The 27,410-nt window shown below is 38.8% G+C and overlaps 1 protein-coding gene and 1 pseudogene across 4 annotated transcripts in view; one reads left to right on the forward strand and one right to left on the reverse strand.

Moving 5' to 3' along the window:
- TMEM245 (transmembrane protein 245) overlaps positions 1–26,782 on the reverse strand; it is a 98,558-nt gene extending 71,776 nt beyond the window's left edge. For all 4 annotated transcript variants that reach the window (XM_077141399.1, XM_077141417.1, XM_077141409.1 and 1 more), the window contains exons 1-3: positions 26,192–26,782; positions 12,458–12,575; positions 10,802–10,903 (exon numbers count right to left, since the gene is read on the reverse strand). In XM_077141399.1, coding sequence (XP_076997514.1) covers positions 10,802–10,903; positions 12,458–12,575; positions 26,192–26,782 — 811 coding nt within the window. The remainder of the gene's footprint in view (positions 1–10,801; positions 10,904–12,457; positions 12,576–26,191) is intronic.
- LOC143665010 (RNA-binding motif, single-stranded-interacting protein 2 pseudogene) lies at positions 16,818–18,994 on the forward strand (annotated as a pseudogene).
- Positions 26,783–27,410: the final 628 nt, after the last annotated feature.

Raw genomic sequence — 27,410 nt, forward strand, 5'->3', positions numbered from 1 at the left:
TCATGCAGCTATGTGATGATGTTAAGAATTAATGATTGCATGTGTAGAATGGTATGATCTCTAAATGTTGGGTTAATTTCTTTTTTTCCGTTAATTAAAAAAAAAAAAAGAGAGAAGGGATAATTGGAGCTGAAGGGATACAGACTGTACAACAGGACTGGATATAAAAACTCAGAAATGGACAGCACAATACTACCCAATTGTAATGCAATTATGTTAAAACACTGAATGAAGCTGCATGTGAGGTATAGGTTTTTTGTTTTTGTTTTTTTTGTTTTTTTTTTCTTTCTATTATTGTTTTAATTCTTATTCTGTTGTCTTTTTATTTCTTTTTCTAAATCGATGCAAATGTACTAAGAAATGATGAATATGCAACTATGTGATGTTATTAAGAATTACTGATTGTACATGTAGATTGGAATGATTTCTAATTGTTTTGTTAATTCTTTTTTTAATTAATAAAAAAAAAAAAAGAATTAATGATTGCATATGTAGAATGGTATGATCTCTAAATGTTGGGTTAATTTCTTTTTTTCCATTAATTAAAAAAAAAAAAGAGAAGGGATAATTGGAGCTGAAGGGATACAGACTGTACAACGGGACTAGATATAAAAACTCAGAAATGGACAGCACAATACTACCCAATTGTAATGCAATTATGTTAAAACACTGAATGAAGCTGCATGTGAGGTATAGGTTTTTTGTTTTTGTTTTTTTTGTTTTTTTTTTCTTTCTATTATTGGTTTAATTCTTATTCTGTTGTCTTTTTATTTCTTTTTCTAAATCAATGCAAATGTACTAAGAAATGATGAATATGCAACTATGTGATGTTATTAAGAATTACTGATTGTACATGTAGATTGGAATGATTTCTAATTGTTTTGTTAATTCTTTTTTTAATTAATAAAAAATAAATAAAAAATAAAAAATAAAAAAAAAAAACAGAGTGTGTTGTTCAAAGACTTTAACAAGTTCAATAAGACCAAAACACAGGGTAAAATAATAAGATAGGAGGACACAAAGGGACACTGGGACCAAAGAATGGAAGACCTCATATTTACTATGCTTAGAGGTACCATAATTCAGTGGTGTAAAGCACACGTCAGAAGATAAGACTGCCCATGTTCAAATCCCAGGACCATCCCCTACTAGCTGCATGACAATAAACAAGTTACTTAACATATAGATGCCTTAGTCTCCTCATGTATAAAATGAGGCTTATGTACCTTTTCATCTTGTAGGAGAATTAAATAGAACTATATAAAAAGTGCTTGAAAATTGTCTGGTATATAGAAAATGCTGAATCAATTTTAGCCGTTATTACCACCTCTAGCAAAACCACTGAATTTGATGGTATAAACTACACGCATGAGCCAGTGACACTGCTACTATATTTCTCTGCACTGCTCCTCCCGTTTCTACTTTGTATTATAGCTATTTACACGCCTTATTCCCTTTAGTATATATTTTCAATCTCCCCAAAGAGCTAAGCAAAATTATCTTGCAAATAATAGATACTGAAAAACTTCAAAGAAAGTTGAAACCAATAAATTAAACCTTCAAAGCTGTGGCTTAGAGCCTAACCCTTTCAGTTTCTGGTAATCAAGAGGCAGTGTGAGCTACTTCAGGGCTCCATCCCTCACAGAGGCTTTAAGCAACAAACAAGAGATGGTCGAATCCTCTTTTTTAAAGATCTAGAAAATAGTTAAAAGGTTGCAGTAACAGGGCAAGTGCCAAATCAGGAAAAAGACAACTTAAAAACGGTAGGAAATCCTCCTCATGGTGCCACTACCAGTGCAGGTCCCTGGTCTCAGGAGTACAGTAATTCTCGTGCAGATATGGGAGCATATATGTCGATGCCCGTCCATCCGGTGGCAGCCTGAAGGACTGAACCAGGACACTCGACACAAGCTTGCCGTCCCAGAACTTGCCTGCACACGGAAGGCAAGGTCTCCTACAGAACACTACAGAACAGTCAAATAGTAGCTACCTAGGATAAAGATTGACTAGCTGTGAGACATAGAGTGTACTGCACCGGGACCAGGAAGAAACACTGTTTGTTTCTGAGGGAAGAGGGGCTACCCGGATCTATGTAAACGGGGAAATTCTTTGAGCCATAAGCACAGTAAAGACCAGGGAAGCCCCTATACTTTTGCCTCCAGCTATTTTCAAACCTTACTGCTAGGAGAGATCAGCTCTAAAGCAGAGCACTTACACAGAGCAATCTGCAAATATTAAGAAAGGTGGGTACTTTTCTTTTCTTTTTGATACCTCTTGGGACTCAAGGAACTCTTTCGTAACACTAGATAGATACAAGCTCACAGACCAGGCCTCTCAGGGGCTGAATTTCAGATACAACACCTTAAAATATCAAAACATGTACTGTATATTGTTACAAAATATACAAAGAAGCAGGAAACAATGGTTCATACAAAGGAGCAGGATAAAGAATTAGAAACCATCATGGGACAGATCTTAGATGTGGCAAACAAAGACTCGTAAAAAATGGTCCCGCGTAAAAAATGGTCCCGAATATGCTCAAAGAGCTAAATGAAAACACAAAGAACAAAAGGAAACCAGGAAAACAAAAGATGAACACAAAAAGAATACCAATAACGAGATAATCATAAAAAGGAACCAAATAGAGCTGAAGACATAAACAAATTTAAAATTCCCTAGAGGGGTTGAATAGCAAATTGGAAACAACAGAAGTAAGACTCAATGAACATGAAGATAAGACAACTGAAATTACTCAGTCTCAGGAGTAGAAATAAAAAAGAATGAAGAAAAATGAACTGTCTGAGAGACATATGGGACATCACCAATATACACAATGTGGGAATCCAAAAAGGAAAAGAGAGAAAGGGGTAGAAAGAAAATTTGAAGACATAATAGCTGGAAACTTCCCAAATTTAATATAAGACATGAATACACAAATCTAAGAAATTCAACAAACTCCAAATAGGTTAAACCCAAAGAGACCCACACCACGCTATGCTATAATCAAACTATTCAAATGACAAACAAAAAGAATTTTGGAAACCGCAAGAAGGAAGCAATGTGCCATATACAAGGGAGCCTCAATAAGACTAAGTACCAATTTCTCATGGGAAACCATGGAGGCAAGAAAGCAGTGGGATGACATATTTAGAGTGCTGAAAGTAAAAAACTTCGAAACAAGAATTATACATCTGTACCAGCAATTAGGGAAATGTAAATCACAATGTAAACCACAATGAGGTATCATTTCATGCCAACTAGAATGGCCATAATTAAACAAACAGAAAACACAAATGTGGAAAGGATGTGGAGAAAGAGGAACACTTATTCACGGCTGGTGGGAATATAAAATGGTACAGCCACTGCGGAAGACAGTTTGGTAGTTCCTCAGGAAGCAAAGTATAGAACTACCATATGATCTAACAATACTGCTACTAGGCATAGACCCAGGAGAACTAAAGCAGAGACACGAACAGCATCTGTGTATCTATTTCATAGTGGGATTACTCAAAAGTGCCAAAAGATGGAAACAACCCAAGCATCCATTAACCAATAATGGATAAACAAAACATGGTATGCACATATAATGGAATATTATTCAGCAGTAAGAAGGAACAAAGTTCTGAAGCACAGTGTGGATGAATCTTTTGGACATTATGTTGAGTGAAATAAGTCAGACCCAAAAGGACAAATATTGTCTTATCTCACTAATATGAACTCATTGTAAGTAAACTCATAGAGTTAAAATCTGGAATATAGTTACCAGGAGACAGAATGAGAGTAGAGAATAGAGAGTAGACACTTAATGTGAGCAGAATTTTTAACAAGATTGAATTTAAATGTTTGGCAATGGATAGGGGTGATGGTACCACACTGCAGCACTGAATCATGTGTGTGACTGTGATTGAAAGAGGAAGTCAAAGGTTGTGTTTGTCACTAGAAAGAAAGCTAGAAGATAAAACATGGGATAGTTTAACAGCGAACCTTTTGGTAGATGATGACTGTGATTAGCAGTACAAATATATACATTGTTCTTTCATGAACTAGAATAAGTGTACATCACTATTAAAAGGAGTTAATAGCAGAGTCGTATACGGGGAAAAATATACCAACTGCAAACTATAGACTAAAGTTAACAGTAATATTTTCATGTTCTTTAATATTCTTTTATCAACAGTAACAAACGTACTATAACAATGTAAAGGGTCAATAACAGGGGAGATAAAGGATATAGGATGGTTTGGCTTTTTTTCTTTTTTTTTTTTTCACATGGGCAGGCACCAGGAATCGAACCCCGGTCCTCGGGCATGGCAGGCAAGCACTCTTACCTGCTGAGCCACCGTGGCCCGCCCTCTTTTTTTTTTTGAGGAATGAAAATGTTCTAATGTTGATTGTGGTGATACTGTGAACCACTGATTGTACACTTTGGATGGACTGTATGATGTGTGAATATAGCTCGATAAAACTGCTTTTTTAAAAAAAGAATTCTATATCTGGCAAAACTGTCTTTCAAAATTGAGGGAGAGATATAAAGAGTTTCCCAGATAAAGGAAAGCTAAGGGAGTTCATAATCACTGGACCAGCCCTATAAGAAATACTAAAGTGAGCTTGGCAGGTTGAAAGGAAAGGGCACTAAATAACTGACTGAAACCACAGGAGAAATAAAGATCTCCAGTAACAATAAATTACATGGGTAAATACAAATACCAGTACTACTGTAGTTTTTATTTGTAGCTCTACTTTTTACTTCTTACAAGATCTAAAGGGCAAATGCACCATATACAAGGATAAACCAATGATTTTTTACTCATAATATATAAATATGTAATTTGTGACAAGAACTCCATAAAGGTGGGGGAAAAGAGGGGTATAGAAACATAGTATGTGGTTGCTATCAAAGTTAAATTGGTATCAAACCATATGAGATTGCTAAAATTTAGCATGTTAAATATTGGCCCCATGGTAACCACAAAGAATATACTGGAAAAATAAGCACAGAAAGAAAGAACAAATTCTAAAGGGTTCATTACAAAAATAGAAAGAAAGGACTTAAAAAGTCACGTCTCCAAAGAAGATATTCAAATTTAGCCCTAAAAAGGGCTACCACAAGGAGGATGCGTAATGGCATCACTGAGTGAAATAAGTCAGACACAAAGAGACTGGTATTATATGATTCCATATAGCGAGAATGTACAAATTCATAGAGACAAAAAATAGAGAACAAGTTACCAGGGCAGGGGAGGAGGGAAACGGGAGAGTTAATACATAATGGGTACAGGGTTTCTATTAGAGTGATGAGAAAGTTCTGGCAGCATTTTTGGTGGTGAATATAGCACAACATTGTGAGAGTGAAAATCCCACTAAACTGTACCTTCGGGAGTATTTGACATGGGAAAGCTCGTGGTGTAATACGTTTCCGCAATTAAAAAAAATGAGAAAGAGAGACAGCAATTAAAGAGACAAGACAATAACAAGTAAAGCCAATACATGATCCCAGATCTTAGATCCATCTAATACTGGAGGAGAAAATGCCCAAATGGACTTTATAGAGATATATGAAAAACTGGAGCATAGACTGTAAGCTTTATATCAATGTTAAGTTTCTCGAACTTGATAACTGTACCTAAAGTGGTTATATATGTGAATATCATGGTTCTTAGGAAAGGTACACAGAAGCATTAAATGGTCAAGGAGGATGATGTATACAACTTACTCTCAAATATTTAGAAAATACATAATAATGACTGATAGGTAGATAAAATTATGCAGCAAATGTGATAAAACATTAAAAATTGGTGAATCTGGGTATTTGGTTAGGGGTATAATGGAGCTTTCTGTGTGGGTTTTGTATTATCTTTGCAATTGTCCTCTAAGTTTGAAAATCTTTCAAAATAAAGTTTTTTAATAAAGATACTGAAAATAAAAACAAAAACTGTCCAACTTGCAGATATCACCGAAATATATAATAAATAGTAAATCTTACTTAAAAATATGCAATACCTTTCTAGTTAGTACACAAATGACTTAGCAAATTTTTACTGTCAAACTTCACAAAGGAATAAAAACAGCACCACACAGACAAAAGTCAACAAAGAATTTCAAAATTATAAACATAAGATTTGGCAACTGCTCTCATTTATCAAACAGACATGCATTTTTATGCTATTAATGATATCCTCTGACACTTTTATAACCTCAGAAGTTCAGGCAAGAAGATGATAACCTGGACAGAAGAATGCCAGGATCAAGATTCTAGGCAAAGTCATGGTGTCAGATAAAAGTCAGAGCTAAAAATAGGCACAAAGACAAGGGAACATAACCTTGGCATTTGAGAACTATAAACAAAAAAAAGGAAAGTGTATCCAAGGTTTCAAATGTCAACCTATCCAAGAACAGGGGCAGTGTTACGTTGAGGCTAACATAACAGGAGATGTACAGAAGTCCAAACAAGAAAGCCACAGACACTAGCAGCCTAGCACCAGGGCACAGAAACAAATCACAAGCTCAGATAGCACCTGTTAGTACAGCTAATTTGGCAATGGGCAAAATAACGTCTTTAATAATGAAGGCACAACCAATCTAAAAAAGGAGATGCTTCTTGATCTGCTTCAGCCTCCTTCACAGGGATAGTGACAGTTGCCAGAAATACATTCAGAGATACTGACTGGAAGAGGACACTAAATACCAAGTAAAACCTCCCCAGCATGCAGCGTTCCCTTTGAGGTAATCTTCTAAGTTTCATTACTAATGCAGAAAATATGTCTTCCCTTCAATGGCTTCTAGTACTACCTTGATGCACTACTAGCAAATAAGGGCTTGGCTATCGACCAGTAGGAGTCTGACAAGGCCTACTCAACCAACAGCATCAGACGTGGGGAGTAGAAAATGAGGAGTAAGAAATTTAGTGTTTCTTCCTTTTTCCAATTTGGGCTTAAATGAATCAAACCTGTCCGTTAAGATTACATGCTCTCTCCAGAGATTTTAGGCAACTGTCAGGCTTTCCTTGCAAAGATATTTCTGGTCATTTACAAACAATTACCAATGTTTAGAGGAACAGCACCTAACTGTACTTGTCACTACTTCTCAGGCTATTGAACATATGTGTGATGCCTGTTTCCGTAGCTATTTTTTTTTTGTTGTATGTTATATGATGGGGTCACATTTCATTATTTTTCCATGTAAGTATCCCTTTATTGCAGCACCGTTTGTTGAATTTTGTTTGTTCGTTTGTTTGTGCTTGTTTGCTTTTTTGGCAGGGAGTGAATGGACTGGGAATCGAACCCAGGTCTCCCATATGGCAGGCAAACTACCCTTGCACCCCCATTTCCCTAGCTTTTAAAGAAGCACTTCTCACACTCAAAGTGGCTTTCTGAGCCTTATTTACTTCATCTGTAAAATGGGTATAATACCAATCTCATTGGATTACTGAATTAAATGAGGTGTCATATGTCATTAACTATTTAATAGAGTCTTGCCCATAGGAGATCACATTATATGCTAGTGTTCCTCTTTCCTCAAAGGCCAAGGAAACATACTGAAACTGGAATCCAGATTTCTACCAAGTAAGATTTCTGGGATCTAACAGGCAGAAAAGCTAAATCTTGTAGTTGTTGTTGACTGACTGAGTCAACATGGAAGACTGAATGAGCTGCCCATTACAACTGAGTATAAGATCGGTACTTGATACTTCTCCTTGGATAACAGGATGGCTGATGCTTGTTCAATAAGTTTGCTGAATGGAGAGGTCACTCAGCTTATAATCAAGGAGGGTGGGTTTAAATCTTAGCTCCACCTTTTAACCTGTTTGACTGTGGGCAAGTCAGATAAACTCTGGATTCAGATGCCCTCATTTGAAAAATGGAGATATCATCTATTTTACAAGGTTTTATTCGGTTTGTTTAAGGTTTTAAAAAAGATAACACATTTAAAACTTAAGAGTTCCTGGCCATAGTAAATACCAAACATTTTGTTTTCCTGTTATCATCTTGGGCTTGGGTATTTTCAAGAAATAGCAAGGAAGAGCTTCCTAGGTCTAACAGAAATACTTACTTCTGAGTAAGGCACCTGGATTCAAAAGGAACCACTAAAACTAACTCAACAATGATCCACAGAAGTGTTCTAAGTCTACAGACTAAACAACTTCAAGCTTTGAATTCTGATGAAATCCAGAGAATTAACTGTCTGAGTCTAGTGAACCACAGATCATAAAAGCTTCTAGAACAGAAAAAGATTAAAGCTCAGAAGACACAGAGAAAGACACCTTCAGAGGTGACTAGAATACGAGAGAAGACCTACAAAGGGACAGTGGAAACAAGAGGAAAGGAACTGTCCACACTGCCCTTCCTGTAGCTAACTATAGTACAGTGACATCTATAGGAGGGTTCTAACCATAAATAAAAGAAAAGTGTTGTCCCAATATGAACTCCATGGTGTGAGTTCTGATGCCCAAAAGAAACGAGGATCTAGGGGCAAGAGAAAAAGAACTATTTAGAAACTTAGAAAAAAAAACATTAAAAAGATTATCTAGACTAGAAGTCCAGAAAAGGATAAACTACTCTGGTTCTTGTTCTCAGGAAATGTAAATGGAAGTGCTAAGGGCTAGACGAGCATGATGCATACAACCTACTCTCAGATCTTTAGAAATGAGATGGATGGATGGGTGGATGATGGACTGACAGACTGATAAGATTAAATAGGTAGAAGGATATAACAAATGTGGCGAAATGTTATTAATTGGTAAATCTGGGTATGTGAGTGGGAAGTGCGTTGGAGTTTTGCATATTGTTTCTGTATTATTTGTGCTACTTTCCTGTAAATTTGAAATTATTTCAACATAAAAAGTTAAAAAATATATAACCTACTCCAAAGAATATCCTTTTCCAAAACAAGGAGAACCAACACTGTTTCCAAGTCTGATCTCCACATTTATTCTGATGTCCCCATGATCTCCTTCCTTGTGGTAATTTAGAAAACAATGTCCAAAATCTAGGCTGCATGCCACCACACACCACAAAACCTGGGTTTATGGCTGATGATAATTGTTGTCCACGGTTCTCTTTTTCCCCAAACTCAACAGTGACCTAAGAATTCGTGTCCTCACAGCAAACCACATAACACCCACCATCAGGTGACTAGAATTTATCATTTATATCCAACAGAAAGCCCACCTGGAACTTCCAATTTAGACCTACATTATTTACTTACTTGCAATTAACTACTTACTGTGGCTTTGAACAGTAACAGTTGAAAGGAGAAAACCTCATGGGATAAGGGGCAAAAAGAACTGTTTGAATTACTTACTATTAAGGGAAAGTAAGAAAAAAGAAGATAAAACTAACCAGAGGAACAAGCAGAAACCACCAAGCTTTTTATAGTAGCTGCCCAAACAGGAAGTTTAGTACCACTAGTCTGATATGTAACCACAGAGTCTAACAGATTATGACCAGGAAGAAGGACTGAGCAAAGAAATCTGACAAAATAAATACAAATTACAAAGTAAAATAAAATCTTCCCTATTTCTCACTGTCATAGGAATGTATAATTAAGGTCACTTTATGTCAGGTGATTTAAAAACTCTAAATACATATTTATGAATGAAAAGACCTCTTAAATTGTCAGACATTACTAATTTACCTAATAAAATGATAAACAAAGAGCTACTTAATTAATAATAAAAAAATTTTCACAAGGTAAGTATATAAATACACTCAAGTGCCACAAGTAGCAGGTAATTAGAAAAAACAAAAGATGCTAAAAGTAATGCTAAAGAAGTATATCTGTTGACATAGAAAGGTGCTCCTGTCATAATTAAATTTAAAGTACAGGTTAAAATAGAGAATATTCACATTAATGCAGTTTTTTTATGTTTAAAAAGCCTGAAGGCATAAAAATCATTTGTTAACATTTTGGTTTAATCTGTGAGTGGTGGGATTTTGCGTCATTTTTATTTTAATTTTGTTTCTCTGTATTCTCTAACTTCTCTGTAGTAAAGTGATAATTAAGATGATGTTTTTTCTTTTAAAAACTTGATGCAAATAGTAATTTGCTCTTCTTGTTTCTGTATAACCAACAGGAAGAAGCAATGGGGCAAAGTGCCATCAATATAGAAACTGTGCTGTGCTGTCCAAGCTCTATGATCATAGCTGCTTTCACAGGGCTGGATAATTAAAAAGTCACCTGACACTGTGGGGACCATTAATATATCCTGACCCCCTTCCTTACAACTCATTAGAAACTTGCAGCTTCAACAATCTATTTCTGGATATAGGCTACTTTCAGCCAGAGAACCTCAAAAATAATCTTTTAAAGAGCATGATCTAACAAAGTAAAATAGTTTAAACAAATATTTTCTACTCAGCAAACATGACAGGGTTCTAAGCCAATTTATTTTTATTGAGATATCTTCACACACATACAGTCCATCCATCAATGGCTCACCATATCATCATAGTTGTGTAGTCATCACCACGATCATTTTTAGAACATTTGCATCACTCCAGAAAAAGAAACAAAATGAAAAAAGAAAAAACTCATACATCCCATAGCGATTGCCACTACTTCTCATTGACCCACAGTATTTCAATCTACCCAATTTTTTTACCCTTTATACTGCCCACCCCATCATTTATTTATCCTTATTTTTTTACTCATCTGTCCATACCCTGGGTAAAGGGAACATCAGACACAAGGTTCTAAGCCAATTTAAAGCCAATTTCATCACAGTTTTGTTTTGTTTTTTTGGTAAAGCTCCTCTCTGAAATGCTTCTTAAAGTAATAGTAATAAAATGCCCTTATTTCTTACCAGAAGACTCTTTTCCATTCTGTTTTTCATAGAGGGTGCCCACGGACATCAGGGAAACAATAACTAGGAATACTGGGATTCTCCATGAGCCAGCCAGGGATGCTGAAATTATTAAAAGTTAACATTTTTAGTGAAATAAAAATCAAGCACTTCTCTTTAAAACAATCAGTTTAGTAAAGAAACAGAACAATTTAGTACATATGTTAATAACAACTGTTTCACAAGGGACATTTTTTTTTTAAAGCGCATTGGGGAACTGCAGACAGATTAAGCCTCGGTTTTAGGCTTTCCACCAGCCCCTCTCTCAGAGGTCCCTGGTCTAAGGTATTAGGTATGTGCCACCCTCTCTTTAAGGAGCAGGTTCGCCTGAGGAAATGAATGCAATCAAAAACACCCAGGCTTTAGGAGCATCCTGAACTCAAACCACCCACTTGACCCTAGAATGACCAGCATCAGGCAAATCTCCTAAAATCAGACAACCTTACTATGTCCTAAAAATACCAACAGGTGTGAATTCAAAAAGGGGAGGACTGGCCCAAGAAGGGCACAAAGAGCTTCAATGTATTTTCCTTAGTTAGATTGTGAAAATGTCAGTATGTGGCTAAGAAACAGGTCTACCCATAGCCATTGCATTTCCCCGCGACTGTTTACAGTATCATGGACATCCTGCCCACCTCCCTCCTCAGCCCTCCCCAGGGCCAAGATGGGTCACACTGGACTTCAGGGGATCTTTCTGAAAAAGTCTCCAGCACTCCACATTGGCAAAGCTATAGAGAAACATTTTTGTTCAACACCAAACTCTAAGCACAGACATTTTCCAATTAATGATCTGGGTTTTTTTATCCTTATTTTTAACAATAAGTAGCTCTAAAAATTACTTTTAAGTGGACTATCTACTGTTCTGAATTCTGAGTTACTGAATTTTGTTGATAAATTAGAACTTAATGTTTCTGTAGCCTCAGACTTGGAGATAAAAGAACCCCACTCATGTAGGTACCATACTGAAGATCCCTCTTTAACATCCTTGCAGCTATCCAGCTGTCAGCAAGCATCTGAAATAAGAAGGCCAGAGCTCTAAGCAGCTCTGCCTCCAAGCATTCTTATGTTGAACAAAAACTTTTCACCCTGAAGCTGCTCGCTGCTGTGACATCTGTCCCTCATGGTTATTCAGATAGTTTAAACAACTCTTTCATAAAATAGTCCTTGAGACAGGCTTTCATATTTTATACCTTCTCACCTCTAACCCCCTCCCTGTCCCGGTCGCCCCAGCCTCCCTTCTCTTATCCAGAGTCAGTGTCTTCTCCAGTTCCTTTGACTGTTTCTATCACATGATTTGGTACACTGCTTATTCTCCTCGACCATTTGTCTGTATCCTCCTTAAGTAAGACATTCCAAAATGAACATGATAGTCCATGCTTTCTTTAAGACATATTTATTTTTAAAGGACTTTTTTTTTTGAAAATGAACATTTAACATAATTAAAAGATAGACATTTTAAAGCATAACATTTTCCTGAAAGACTAATGAAAGATTAAAGCAAAACATTTTCTAAAGATTATTTTAAAGGATTCTAAATGCAACAAAAAACATTACATTCGCACAGTCAGCTTCTGCTGATGCACCTTAAGCTAGACTTAAAAAAAAAAAATGACCCACCTAAATGAAAAAGCAATATAATCCAGACAGGAATTGAAACTGCTCTCAAGTAGCGTTCAGTGCTTGCATTCCACTTGAATGAAACAGTCAACACATAGCCAACTACCAACGTCCAGATCTTAAATAAATGAAATATAAACATAGCTGTAAAATACATGCACATGGAAATAAACATACAATTATACAAAATTTGCAAGCATCTGTGTAGCAGAGAGCCTCTGGATGCAGCCCAGATACGATGAAGTTTGGTGGTGCTAAAAGGAGCATGTCTAGGATTTCCTCCCTGTTCAGATAAATCAAATTTTAAAATAAACAGACATTTGAAATCTCAGTGATATTACTGAAATATTTTCTTTAACAAAAAATGCATAAAGATAATGTAAGAAGTGTTAAATTCCTGAAACAATTATCTGCCTAAAAATAACGTTGCATAATTGTGGAATTCCTGAAGTTTTCTCTATAAATTACTCTTTAGAATGAAAAAGAAAAAAACAAGAAAGAAAATATTTCCCAAAAGGCTCAGATTAAAAGATTCCATTACAGCCTAAGAAATGTATTTGTTACTGGGGGAGGAATTGAAAAGCTAGGAAGAAGGCAGGCCGTTGAAGTGTAACCACATTGAAAGAGCTTAGGTGACAGATGGTTAGAACAGATGGTTAGAACATGCAGAGTTGAAGTGTACCTGAAAAAAAATATTACTAGAGGAAGAAACAGCAAGACTTGACAACAGGGGCTCTACCTCAGTTTTCTTTACACCAACCTAAAATTGACTCTAACACTTTAAGCAACATCCAAAGAAGCCAAAGTAGTCTACGCAAAAACTAATAACTTCCTATTTTAGTGGAACATTTACAGAAGTTGGAAGAAGCAATACCGAGAAGATGAAATTCAAGTTTGGCCTGAATCCTGAAAAAAAAAAAGGCAAATTAAAACAAGAGGTTTAAACTCTAATTCAGTATATGAAGAAAGAAGAACTGATAGATCACTACAAAAGACAGGAAAGAAAATACCTCTTAATTAGTTTGTCATACATTCCAATAAAAATTATCTTTGGTAAATAAATTTTTTAAAAAAAGGGTTGAGGCTGGGGTGGTGGATATTTCCTGGCACGTCCAAGAAGGATTTCTTAATCCTGAGAAAACTTCTACTGCCAGACTCTGGCACTATGAAGAAAACCCCTTCCTTTAAAAATAAAATTATCAATTAAATTTCCATCCTGCTTGATTTCTGAAACATAACATTGAATCATTTAGAGTTCTCTGTAAGCATAACCTATCTCAGAAAAAGATTTATATTCATAGTTGCCGTTTTTTCTTAAAGTCTTCCAGTAATATGTATTTCCTTACATGGTTGCATTTATTTACATCAGGAATGCTGGGAATATATACTGGAACATGAATGTTACTTCAATTTCTAAAATGCTCACTGTTCTAGTTTGCTAGCTGCCGGAATGCAAAATACCAGAAACAGAATGGCTTTTAAAAACGGGAATTTAATAAGTTGCTAGTTTACAGTTCTAAGGCCAAGAAAATGTCCCAATTAAAGCAAGTCTATAGAAATGTCCAATCTAAGGTATCCAAGGAAAGATACCTTGGTTCAAGAAGGCCGATGAAGTTCAGGGTTTCTCCCTCAAGTGAGAAGGCACATGGCTAACACAGTCACAGTTTCTCTTTCAGCTGGAAGGGCACGTGGTGAGCAAGGCATCATCTGCTAGCATTCTTCTCCTGGCTTCCTGTTTCATGAAGCTTCCCAGGAGGCACTTTCCTTCTTCATCTCCAAAGGTCGCAGGCTTGTGGACTCTGCTTCTTGTGGCTACATCATTCTTCTCTGCTCTCTCTGAATCTCTTATTCTCCAAAATGTTTCCTCTATTTTTAGGACTCCAGAAACTTATCAAGACCCACCCAAATGGGTGGAGACATGTCATCACCTAATCCAGCTTAATTAACAACTACTCTTGATTAAATCACATCTCCAGGGGGATGATCTGATTACAGTTTCAAACATACAGTATTGAATAGGGATTATTCTGCCTTTATGAAATAGGATTTAGATTAAAATGTGGCTTTTCTAGGGGACATACATCCTTTCAAACTAGCACACTCACTGATAAATGGCATATCCTTTGAAAATAAAATGATATACATATATATGTACATTGCGGATGAAAACAAAAATATTAACATATGAATACAAAAACAAATAAATGTGAACAAGCACCTATTTACATATCAATATGTCTCTAAGTAGTCTCTTAAATATCTCAATAAGTTCTTAAGTAGTAGGGCCTTGGTTTAGGCAAAGCAACTATTTCATTTCTGTAGAGATTGATCAACATTTCTGGATGCGTCCCTGGTAGTCTAACATTCTTTGACTGAAGGTAGAACTGTCAATGGAAGACATCAGGTGAGCGACCAGGATGTGAAAGCAGAAGAACTCCAGCAAACGGGAGTGATTCCGCTGGATCCCCTGGTCTCAGTGACTCTCAGAGGATGCTGAGGTGAATGAACACGGACTCTGGAGGCTGAAGTAGAGCAGAATGTCAGGGCTTGTTGACGCCCCAGGCCCAATGCTGGTGGACAGACCATCAGACAGTGAAAGGAGCCCACACTGTGTGTCTGGTAAAGTGCCTTTTGCTGTCTTGGATCTCATGAGCTCTTCCTGGGACCCTAGCGTTTTGAACATCTCTACTATCTTATCTTGCTTGGAGCCTCTGGATTGTTCTTCCTTTGGTTCTCAGACCAGCAAATTTAATTCCTCCACCAGCATCGCTCTGATTGTCTTTGTCTTTCTGTAGGTTTTGAGAAGGCTGGGTATGTTTAAAGAGACTCTTTCTGTAGCCTGGCGTTCCCTAAAGATGACTCAGTCTCTGCGTGCCTCTTCCGCACAGCACTGAACTTGGCAAGGTGCTGACATTTCTTGTCAATCAGTTCAGCCAGTGTGTCTGCAAGGTTCTTTTCACATCTTAAGTAAAGTCAGCTTCCAAGAGACTGCATGAGTTAATATAACAGTACGAGACCTACCCGAAAGCCAGTGAGAGCTGGACACACACCCGACCCCCACTGTAGAATGTGGAATGTGACGGCTGGACTCATGTCATCGGGCATCAGATCCATAACACCCTTTTTCTCTGGTTCCCAAGGGTCACGGAAAATACAAGCTCAACAGAGCCTAACACTCTCTCCGAGGCACTGAGGCCGCCATAGGATTCTGCCCAGTAACTATAGATCCTCCCACCTACAAGAAACCCCAAAGAACGCCCCAACATTCTGCCTGGAACCCACCAGCAACTGACAGCCTGAACCGGTCATCAGTAGGGCAAAGTTTCCAGAAATAAAAAGTGTTTCTCTGCATACAGGAAAAAAAAAAAAAAAAAAATATATATATATATATATATATATATATATATATATATATAGGCCCAAAGATCTTTGGGCCTTAATGTTTACAGCTTCTGACCTGGGAATTCAGATTTGCAACTTTACCGTTACTAAATAATGATAAATTCTGAAAAAAGCTTTAAATATTAAGAACCTCATGAGAATATGATTTAGAACAGTAAAAAAGTGATTTTTAACCATGGATGATTTACTCAATAAAATGTTACACCACTATTAAAATAGGTTTTTAAAAAAAAAGGATATATAGTTAAAAATATTCCTAATATATTATTAAGAAAAAAGTAAAATGCAAAAAAATGCTTATGATATGATTATATCTACAGTATAGTGGGGGGAATACACTAAGAAACTATGATTGTATTTAGATGGTAAGATTTTGTTTTTCTTTTTTCTGTATTTTCCAAACTGCTTTTAATGAACATTAATTCCTTATTAATGAAAAGGATATTTGAAATATTGTTCTTCAAGAAACTCTATAAGATGAAATATTAAAAAGACCAAGACCCCAAGTACATAAATAGCGACTATAGCTATTTCAAAAAAGTTCATGCTTGAAGGACCAGACAAATTAACCCTCCGAATTCAGGGAATTTGAGATATGATTTAGAACGAAGAATAAAGGCTGAGAATAATAATAATAATAATACACTTATATAACACTATAAATTACATAAATTAGCTCATTGAATCCTCTTAACCCCATGAAATAAGTACTATTATCATCTCCATTTTACAAATGAAAGAAATTGAGACATAGGGAAATGATCTGCCTGAGGTCACATAGGAAGTGACAGAGGTAGGATCACAGCTCAGGAAATCTGGCTCCAGCATCTGCTTTCTTAAATTTAAGGACAAAGAAGAGTGGTGCTAGAAAAAGAAAAGAAAAGCAAAAGCTGCTCCAATATTCACAAGGGAAAATAAAGGTAGTAGACTATGACAACTACAAATTGTTCAAATAAAAATGATCCTCAAATTGTAACCCACACCATCCGAAATCTGTTCTACAACTAATTGTTGTGCTGTGCTTTAAAATTTATGGCTTCTTTGTATATATGTTATTTTTCACAAAAAAGAAAAAAAAGTCAAAAAAAAAAGATCCTCAGAAAACGGATGGGGATAACCAGTTCTTCCAGCTAAACAGTATGTCAGTAACTGAGATGAAAGTGTAGAAGGCATACTAATTGTAGTAGTTAGGTTCAGGTGTCAACTTGGCCAGGTGAAGGTGCCTCGTTCTGTTGCTATGGACATGCACCAAAGGCACATGAGCCTCATCTGTTGCTCATTACATCTGGAGTCAGCTAGGAGGCGTCCTGCTGCAATGAATGATGTTTGATTTAATTGGCTGGTGCATAAATGAGAGAGTTCTATGTAGCACAGCCAAAGCAGCTCGGCATGCCTCCTCTCAGCACTCCCAGCTCAGCCCAGGCCTTTGGAGATGCAGAAAGAAATCACCCCAGGGAACCCAGAGGCCTGGAGAGAAGGCCAGCAGAGATCACCCTGTGCCTTCCCACGTAAGAAAGAACCTCAGTTGAAAGTTAGCTGCCTTTCCTCTGAAGTACTATACATTAACTAAATAAATCCCCTTTTATTAAAAGTCAATCCGTCTCTGGTGTGTTGCATTTCAGCAGCTAGCAAACTAGAACACTAATCAAACTCTCACATTACACAAAACTGGGAGTAGTCAATAAAAAATGAGATGACCTAATTATAATTCAAAAAGATATCCTGAAGCTAGAAATATGGGCTGATTCAAATTAAAAGTTAGTGGATCGCTCTCCCTCTTACTCCTTTTCTCTTCTTCTACTACCCTACCCACCCACCCACCCACCAACCAATGAACCCACCCCTTGATCTCCTTCCGCTCTCTCTCAGCTCCCTAACATTATAGAGAAAAAGCTACTATCAGTGACTTCCAGCTCCGGGATTCTGAAAGAAGCCATATATCACTGACCCAGCAGATGGTCTCACCTTGTCAAGCAACAGTTCCCCTGGCAGCAGCAGTGGGAGCAATGGAAATGACAGCTGAGCAAAGTCAACCTATTCATCTGGGTACTGCGACTAGGTATTATCGACCAGGACCTTGTCAAGCTGTGTCAACCAAATGGCAAGCTTTCTCCACTAAGGCCATATTGGACAAGACCACACACACACACAAAAAAATTCACAGTCCTTCAGCAGCGCAGAAAGCTACAACAGCACTGAAAGCCAGCAGTATACAGGCACAGATGACAAAGCAACAGGAACAGAACCCCACACACATTTATATATCTCAAAACTCCCCACTGTAAATGGATGAGCAAGAACAAGAGGGGATGCTGAAGCCCTTTGGTCAGGATGTCTCCAGCTGAAGCCTTAAAAAAGACACAGGTGTGACCAGCAGAGGGGTTAGCTTTACAAGGACGGAGTCCACATGTGAAGCATGATCACCTAACTTAATGAAAATATTAAGATACCCCCTGGAGTACCAGCTCCATCTTATCCCTTGCTTTGCAAATTTGCTGGCCTAAAGAAACCAAAGAATCAAGGAAAACGTGTGTAAAATGGACAGGCCTGGCCAAAGAATGGAGACATGGGTGGTATGGCCTTGACCTATGACCCCCCTACAGCTCTTCAAAATGTTTTTACTCAAACCTTTATAACATCATCCCCCAACAGGATGATTGCTCAATCTAATTTCCATAATATATAATTCCCATGATTTCCACTCCTGGGTCTTCATATCAGAGAGTGACCCACACATTTCCTCCTCAAGTTACTAAGATGCCTTGGACTGACCACGTCATACCTCCTGCAGCCTTCAGATTCAGTTCTGACAGCAGTGGATCATCCCATTTCTCTCCAGTCTGCCTTCACGATGGGACCTCTTACCCAGCAACTGGGCCACCTCTCTCTCAGTAGCAAGGATATGTACATGCTAACAGCTACAGCCATGAAAGGAGCTGACACCCCTGTGCCTTCTTCCAGAGTTTCAGCTGACAGCACTGGCAGCAGAATCAAACGACAGTGGGTACCCCTGCAGACCATGAGGTCAATTCCTTCCAGTTTAGCAAGTATCAGCAACAAGCCATGGGCTTGCTGAAAACAGGACATCTCTACACTCTTGCTTTCTGTTTTTCCTCTACTGCTGATAAAGACTGAGGGAATGATCACTTTTTTCTGCATTACATTCAAAGAAATTACAAAAAACAAACAAAAAGCACTTTTTTTTTGTTTTGCAAAGAAAAAAATTAATGGGAAAAATGCAAAGTACTGCTTTTTAGTTTCAAAAAAACAACTGTAAAAGTACAGAACAGAAAGAGGACATCTAAGCTACTTTTCAGTACAGTATCAGGAGGGTGACCAGTGTGTCTATTTATAAAAGTACAATATTCACACCAGGGAAAGTAAATTCAAATGAATTTTGCACTAAATGAATTTAGGCTGGAAAGAAAAGGGAAACATGAGATATTGATAAGAGCTCAAAAAAACATTTAGCTTAAAAGAGAAGGAAATACCAAGATGTGATAGCTATCTTCAAATAGCTGAAAAAAAGTCATCTAGGAAAAGTATTAGACAATTTCCTGTGGTTGAGGGCAGAAGTAGTAGTGGGAATTAGGAAACGACACACTTCAACTCAATATGAGGATAAATTTTCTAACTATAGCTGCCCCAAAATGAAATAAGCTGCTATCACAAAAAGTATTTCAGCAAAATTGACCCTAAGTCAGGAATGAAAAAGTTACAAACTCTACCCTAGGGGAGAAGTTGAACTAGAAAATCATAAAAGATAAATACGTTCAGATTTTAAGTCTGTGATACTTTTAAACCAATATTCCAGAAGTGTTTCTGTGTGCATAAGGAATAGGTATCACTTTCATGGAGAGAAAAAATAAACGAGAGTGCAAACATCAAAACTTTTAAGAGAAACTGATGAGCTAAAGAAGCATGTACCTTCACTTAGTAAACCTGAAACTCAAAGTTTATTACATTTCTTTTTTTTTTTTTTACAAATTTTGAAGTGTTTACTCAGAAAAGATTCACAGAAATAAAATTAGTTCAAAGAGTATAGTCACTTATAAAAACAGTTTAACGTTTATATTAAACCATTATGTTTATACATTACTAATAGTTAAAAAAGTTTATCAGATTTTCAGAGCTAAAAAAATCTGGGAAGAACACTTTTTAGAAGGCATCTAGAATAAAAAAGTACTTATTCTACACAACTTTTAAAAAAGAATGAGTACCAACAAGGAAAGATGTCCACAGTACATTGATAAAAGAGGACAAGGTGCAGAATTACATGTTATCCCATTTATGTTTTAAAATTCCAAATAAAAAATTAAAACCCGGGCGGGCCGCGGTGGCTCAGCGGGCAAAGTGCTTGCCTGCTATGCCGGAGGACCTCGGTTCGATTCCCGGCCCCAGCCCATGTAACAAAAACGGAGAAACAGAATACAATAAAACAAGAAAATGTTTAAAAAGATGTTTCCCTTTCTTCCTTCCTTCCTTCCTTCTATCCTTCCTTCCTTCTCTCTGTCTAAAAAAAAAAAAAAAAAAAAAAATTAAAACCCTACACTTCATATGTTCACATAGACAGAAATAAATTTGGAAGTTGTACATCAAACAATTAACAGTGGTAACATCTATGCAGTGGGATTTGTGGCAGAGAAAAGGGATAACTTTTCATTTTTACCATGTAGATTTCTATGCTGCATAAACTGTTTTTTATATAACAAGTTTGTTGGCCTCGGATCAGTTTTTAAATCACTACATAGTCTGTAAAATCACTTCCTGAAAATAAGAAATTTGTACACACATTCACATTTCATATACAATTTCTAGCAAAATCTTCTAAAAGTTTGCCATTAAAAGAATTTTGTTTTATTTTCAATTCTTGGGCCTTCACTAATACAAAGCCTCAGGAATAACAAGTCAACTTTAGATATCTTACCCTCTAAGCATGCCTATTCAGTGAGAATTTTCTTATAGGCATAAGTCAATAACCACAGTTTATACATAAGAGGGCATACTTTTCCAAACTTAGGGTTTTCAAAACAATGTGTCCTTTTCAAAATGCACATTCAATAACTTAAAATTTTAAAGCATCAATGTGCACTAAACACTATATAAGATGCATAAAATTTGGTGACATTTATTTAATACTACAAGTAAAGAAGACTAATAATCACATTATCAACCATATACTTTTCTGGTTAAAATAACACTTTAAATACATAAAATGCAAGTAGATACTTTGCACTTTAGACTATGTCTGTTTTATTTATTGCCATTCAGTAACTTATTGGAAAAAAATAGCATCAGCTTGCTTTTGTTTTACATTTTTGCAGAACAGTTTCACAAGTCTTTTTCATATGGAATAAACCAAAAGACTTTCTCCCAGGTTACAGAGTAACAGTCGTAATAATAACCCCACAATCAGTTACTGCTTCAGGTACTTCATCCTATTTTAAAATAGCTTTATTCTAAATTGAAAACTGCTCTCTCTGTCATATGGCAGCTTTATAATCAAAGTCTTTAACTGAAGAATAAGTACTGGAAATGTTCCTTTTTACTGTTGCTGGGCAAACAGAAACAAACTCAGAAGTGGGTTTGAAAATAGTAGGCAGTGGCCTGGCGGTCTGACTAAAGTACACTTCTTGAGAACTCTCAGGCAGCACTGCCAAACTCCTGTGATCCGTAAAACAGAACATCAAGAGAGCTTAGAAATCTTCCTAGCCAACCCTCCACTTTACACAACTGGGGCTGAGTAGCCCAGAAGGGCCATGGATTGATTGCCCAAGGTCATAAAACAGATCACTGATAGAGCTGAGCTCAAAACAAAGTCTTCTGATCTTTCGTCACTGCTCTTTCCTCCTAGTGCTTCTCCATTAAGTAAAACAGAAACAGTGGGATTGTAGACGATGGGGAAAACAGATCTGCTTCCATAAGTGGCCTTCGAGATTTTCTAACAAGTATGAACAGGAACAGAAAGATCAAAGCACTCCAAAAGAAAAATGGAGGCAAAGGGGAAGCCATTAGCTTTTCAGCTGTAGCTTGCACAATTCTACACCACAGGAGGAGACCAGGAGCCCCAAGGACTGGGTCACAAGTGAGCTGAGTGCAACAGGTAATTTAAAAATAATAAGTATTTGAAGCCACTTAAGCCTGTACAATATTCAAATATTATTTGAAGCTGCTTAAAAAGAACTACTCATATGTGATAGTCTTTTACTTGTAAGCAGGTGGGAGTTTTAGGAGGAAACTGGAGTGAAGGAGAACAGCTAAAAGACTCAAGTAATTCAAAAGTGAGATGAAGAGGAATGTACCTGGGAGGATAAAATGACAACAAAGGAAAACACAGGTACCTAAGATATTACAAAGGAGTAATGAGCAGACCTTTGAAATAACTTAATAAATACAGGGATGAAAGAGAAGCAAGAAGAGAGATAACTAAGGGTCCCAGGTGATTAGAACTCAGGAGTCCTTGGGGGAACACCTGTAGTTAGTCTACTCCTGATATTCTTCTATTATTTTTCTTAACACCCAAAATCAATTGACATTTAAATAATTTAAAATCTTAAAGACAATATATTAGGAGGGCAAGTTTTTAAAATCCTTACCAATAGCTACTACAAGAGTTTTGATGACAGAGGGACTTTTACTGCTAAGAGGTCAGGTGCAGAGCATTTACTGATAGGACCAACAGATCAATCTCTAAATGAGTTTTTCTCATCTATGAAATCCTTCACACCTGTCTCTCAAGACTATTGTGAGAATGAAAATTAATACACATGAAACTACCTAATTCAGTGCCTGGCACATGATAGTTGCTCAAATGTTCAATCTCAAATGTATGAATCCCATAAACTCACAAAAAAATGTAGATTTGCCTAAAAACAGCTTTTCTCTGTCTCATCTAAACCTGTCTTCAGCAACAGGGAATTAAATGGTTCAACTTCTAAGTTGTCTAGAATGCAAAAAAGACATTTTTCTATAACCAGCAACCCTGCTTGGGTAGAAAACAAAACCTGTGTGAACTACTACAAGATACCAAAGTTACAGGATAATGTCTGTTCAGTCACATGACCAAGTGTCAGTTTCTTTGTAGTTCTGTTAGATCTCAACTATCACTTCAGGCTGACAGCTGAGGGCTCCCTGCCTCTGCTTCCCAGGTACACCTCACCCACATCCACAGACTCCCCCCAACTGCTGCTTCAGCAAACCACAAACCCAAGACTTGTTTCCCACAAACTCAGATCCTCAAGGCTTCAGATTTAGCCCTTCTACCGCTCCCTACTCACTTCTAACCAACTCAGACTGTCTCTTAAAACAGGTGTTTTATTTCTTCCTCTCTTCCTTTGCCCCATCACTTTAGCCAAAGAGCTAAGTTTCAAGTCTTTTTAAAAATCCTTAATTGGCTTGATCTTTCACTCATTCCAGTCTAATTAACCTTGGCCCTTACTTCCCTTCCACTCATCCATAGCCCATATAAAGGTATTTAAGTAAAATACAAAGATGAGGGTTTGACTTAAGTAAAAAGATATTCAAAGCTATAGACACTAAGCTGCTGACACTTCTTCCTAAGTACTCAATTCCTCCTCTCTTTCCACTGAGTGCTAAGAAAGACTGGGAGAAATACCTCTTTTCACTTCTCATACCAATTCACTCATGTATTCAACTTCTTATTCTAGTATGACAATATATTTATATATGCTAAGCCTTTCTTTTCTAACTTCCTACAATTTGGTGGCTATGCTACTTGGTACTTCCTATAATAATTTACAGTAAATTGCAGTATCAAAAATAAAAGCAGATCCAGGAGGGCCACATACACACATATATAAAAGCAGATCCAGGAAGCCTCTTTACTGCTCAGACGTGGCCTCTCTCTCCAAGCCCAAATCTGCAAAGAAAGTCCACTGCCCTCCTTGCTACGTGGTACAAGCCATTCATTCAGAGGTGAAAATCTCCTTGCCAATGTGGGGCACTGACTCCTGGAAATGGGTCTGGCCCTGGCGACGTGGGATCCACAAAGCTTTCCTGACCAAAAGGGGGAAAATAACAAAATCAGGCATCAGTGGCCAAGAGAGATCAAATGGAGTCAAGAGGCTATTCTGGAGGCTGCTCTCACACAAGCTTCAGTCAGATAGTATTAATTACCATGGCTTACTAAACCCCAATCAACATCATTCCTGTTGATTCTTAAGAAAATATGATTCCTGGAGGGTTCTGAGGTCAGATAAATCCTGAAACTCAGACGGATCAGTCTTTCCAGGACTCTCAATTAATGACAGCCCCCTATTCTTTAGTGTGGACACCCCTTCTCAACATGAAAAGTCAGAGCAGGCATTGCCCAAAGATCCCTATAGATTGGGAGAAGAATTAAAAGAGGAGGAGGAGGTATGACAGAGAAAATGGGACTTAACAAGCAAGTATGGCTGTTGAATCACTGTATTAATACTCCTTCTAGCCACCTGTGTTTTGGAGCAGCTAGAAAGAAAAATCTGAGATGATGGAATGGTAGTCCATGACAAACGGTTGGATCTGTTCTGTAGCTACTTGTTGAAGTGTGCTTTGAAAATCATTGCATTTTTTCTTTCTTCGCTTTGTATATATGTTCTATTTTACAATTAAAAAAAGTTTTAAAAACAATGCTACCAAAATCTATGAATGCACCTGACTTTGACAAGCTATTGAAGATAGAAATTATCTCATAGTAGTCTTTATATTTCTGAACAGCACATAGGAAGTTACCACCTACACAGAGGCGCTCAATTTTTTGAAAACTGAAATGAAAGACAACCACGTAAAAGAAAAAGAACACTGGACTGGGACTCCATCCACATGAATTGCAAATGTGGTCACAAGCTCTGCGACTCTGGGAAAATCATATCCTTTGTACCTCAGGAGCCTCTCCTAAAAAGAAGGGCATGAGGTCATGAAGAGTAGATAATCTGTATGATCACTTCCATCTGATACCAGAAACCCCAAAATAAAAAAGGTTTTCTCCACATCCCTCTTTCCCATCCCACCTGAAACAGTTCAGGCCTCTTGGAGGTCAAGCCCTTTGATCACTTAACATGTGTACACCCAGCAAGCATCCCAAAACCGTGGGTGAGGTGACCCCAAAGGCTGGCCCATAACTGATGGGTAATGACATTTATCTACAGTTATCTCCACTAAAATATGTTCATGTATCATTTTATGTACCTTAAGGACATTACTCTTTTTTTCCTTTTAATTCCACACAGAACTTGGCACCTAGCAACATGCACAATTAACTTTTAACTTGGACAGAGTTGCTAATGGCCACAGACAGAGAATCAATCTTTTCTCTGCCAATAACCTTGGGCAAGTTAAAACCCAACAGACAAAGAGGACTATTTTGCAACCTAATGCTGTCAAATGACAAAAGAAATGAATCGAAAATATTTTTAAGTGGCACGGTTTATTGAAAATCCACTTTTCAGTTTGTTTAACAATCCACAGTTACAGATCTGTTGACTGGCCTGGGATAATATTCTAAGCTGGGAAATGTGTCACTAGGTTATCTTTAAAATCCCTCCGAATTCCAAAGCTGCCTGATAGCCTAAGGATAAGTTCAGGGTCAGAACAAAAATCACAAATCTACATCCCCTTCACCCAGTCTGCTGAAAAATTCCAGGCCAGAGGAGACACACTGTGGGTACAGCAGTTCCTGGACAAACTAAGTGTTTCCTAAGAGGTAGACTGTGGAGAGGAAGACACCAGGTGGCTCAGCCCCCAGGGCCTCACACGAAATACGTTCAAATCACCCAAACCAGCCTGCGAACTAGGCTTTATTTCAGGACTTCAGAAACTTGAATCAACCTGTCCCCTCTCTGTCCCTAACTAGCTAATTCACCTTACGACAGGTTGGCCTAGAGGCACGAAAGTCCTTTCCAGCTCTGACGTCCAGAAGTCCCACCTGGGCAGAACTGAGGGTGCCCGGGGCACTCCCTCCCTCTCTACCTGGAGTAAAACCAAGTTCCCCCACCCGCGAAGTAGAACAGTGATTGTCAACAGGGGACACTTCCCCCGAGGACCGCCTATTAGGATGCGGGTGGGACGGAAACAGTGAAAACTGTTTCAAACTACAACCACTTTCTCTCCGGAAGGAAGCGCGCCAAGTTCCTCGGGAGTACGGGAAGGAAGAAGTTAGAAACTCAAGGGGCAGAGGGTGTGGGCCTTTGGTCGGCCTGGCATAAGGAAGGGTCTCCCGACTGCACTCCCGTAAGCTAGGAGCGTGGCCACGCGTACCGCGCGTCTGGCGGGCCGACAGAGAGCCGGGGTGCCCCCGGCCGCGGTGCCCGCCCGCCTACCCGCTCGCTGGCTCACCCACAAGCTGCTGAAGTAGTCCAGCCCGCGGCAGATGAACGCGCCGGCGTGGGCCAGCAGCACCTGCACGCCCAGGTAGCTGCCCAGGCAGTAGAGGCCGTAGAGAAGCGGGCCGCCGGCGCCGAGCAGCAGCAGGAGGCGGCGGCGACGCAGCGCCTGCTCGCCCAGGGCTTCGACGCCGTAGTCGGCGAAGCAGAGCGGGAGCAGCAGCGCGGCCAGCACGATGGGCGTGTGCGCGCGGTGCAGGCGGTGCAGCCAGCGACGGCCCAGGCGGGTCAGCGAGCTCTTGAAGGGGTGCAGGAAGGTGCCGCACAGCACGGCCCACAGCAGCGGCCGCAGGAAGGCCTCCAGGATGAAGTAGACGAGCACCGCGGCGCCGCAGCACAGGCACACGAACAGCACGGCCCCCGTGTTGTAGAAGGCCTGCTTGATGGGCTTGTCGAAGCGTAGCGCCAGCGCCGCCGCCCGCGGGGTCTCCCCGCCGCCGCCGCCGCCGCCGCCGCCGGGCCCATGCGCGCGCGGGACCTCCGGCGCCTGGCCGGGGGAGGCCCGCGGGCTGAGCCCCTCGGAAGGGCCGCCGCTGTCAGCCATGGTGCAGCCGCCGCCGCGAGAGGCGGTACAGGGAAGCCGGGCTAAAACCACGAGCGGGAGGCAGGGCGGACGGCGCGCGGCATTGTGGGAGTTGTAGTTCCCGGCTAGCCCCTAAGCGCTTACAGGACCTTTGGGAAACCACATCTCCCAAGGGATTTAGGGCGCGCTCCTCCGCCCCCAGGCTCCCTGGGCCCATTGGTCCTAGCAGGATTCAGGTAACAGGTCCCAGGGGCCTACATCTTCCTTGCAGGCAGGTACAGCGCCCTTCAGCGGTTGACTGTTGTCAACTTCTTGGGAGGGTGGGATCCTAAATGAGACACTTCATTCTCATGAAGTGAAGATTGAAAAGCCAGGCTGCCCTTCCGAATCCCGAGGTGGGGTACTTATAAAAGACTGACGCCCAGATTCTTATGCTATTCATTTATTTAATAAACACTTAAAAAGTGTTTGCGCTGACAGAAATACATTAGTAGTTATGGAGGACTAGAGAAGCGTAGAGGTATTGATAGGTGACCAGTAGGGGAATGGGGTTTTTCTTTATGGAGTGATGAAAAAGTTCAAAGATTGTGGGGATGAATGCACAACTGTGGGAATATACTAACAGCCACTGATTGTACACTTTGGATGA

The sequence above is a fragment of the Tamandua tetradactyla genome, chromosome 2, assembly GCF_023851605.1.
Source record: "Tamandua tetradactyla isolate mTamTet1 chromosome 2, mTamTet1.pri, whole genome shotgun sequence".
NCBI lineage: Eukaryota > Metazoa > Chordata > Mammalia > Pilosa > Myrmecophagidae > Tamandua > Tamandua tetradactyla.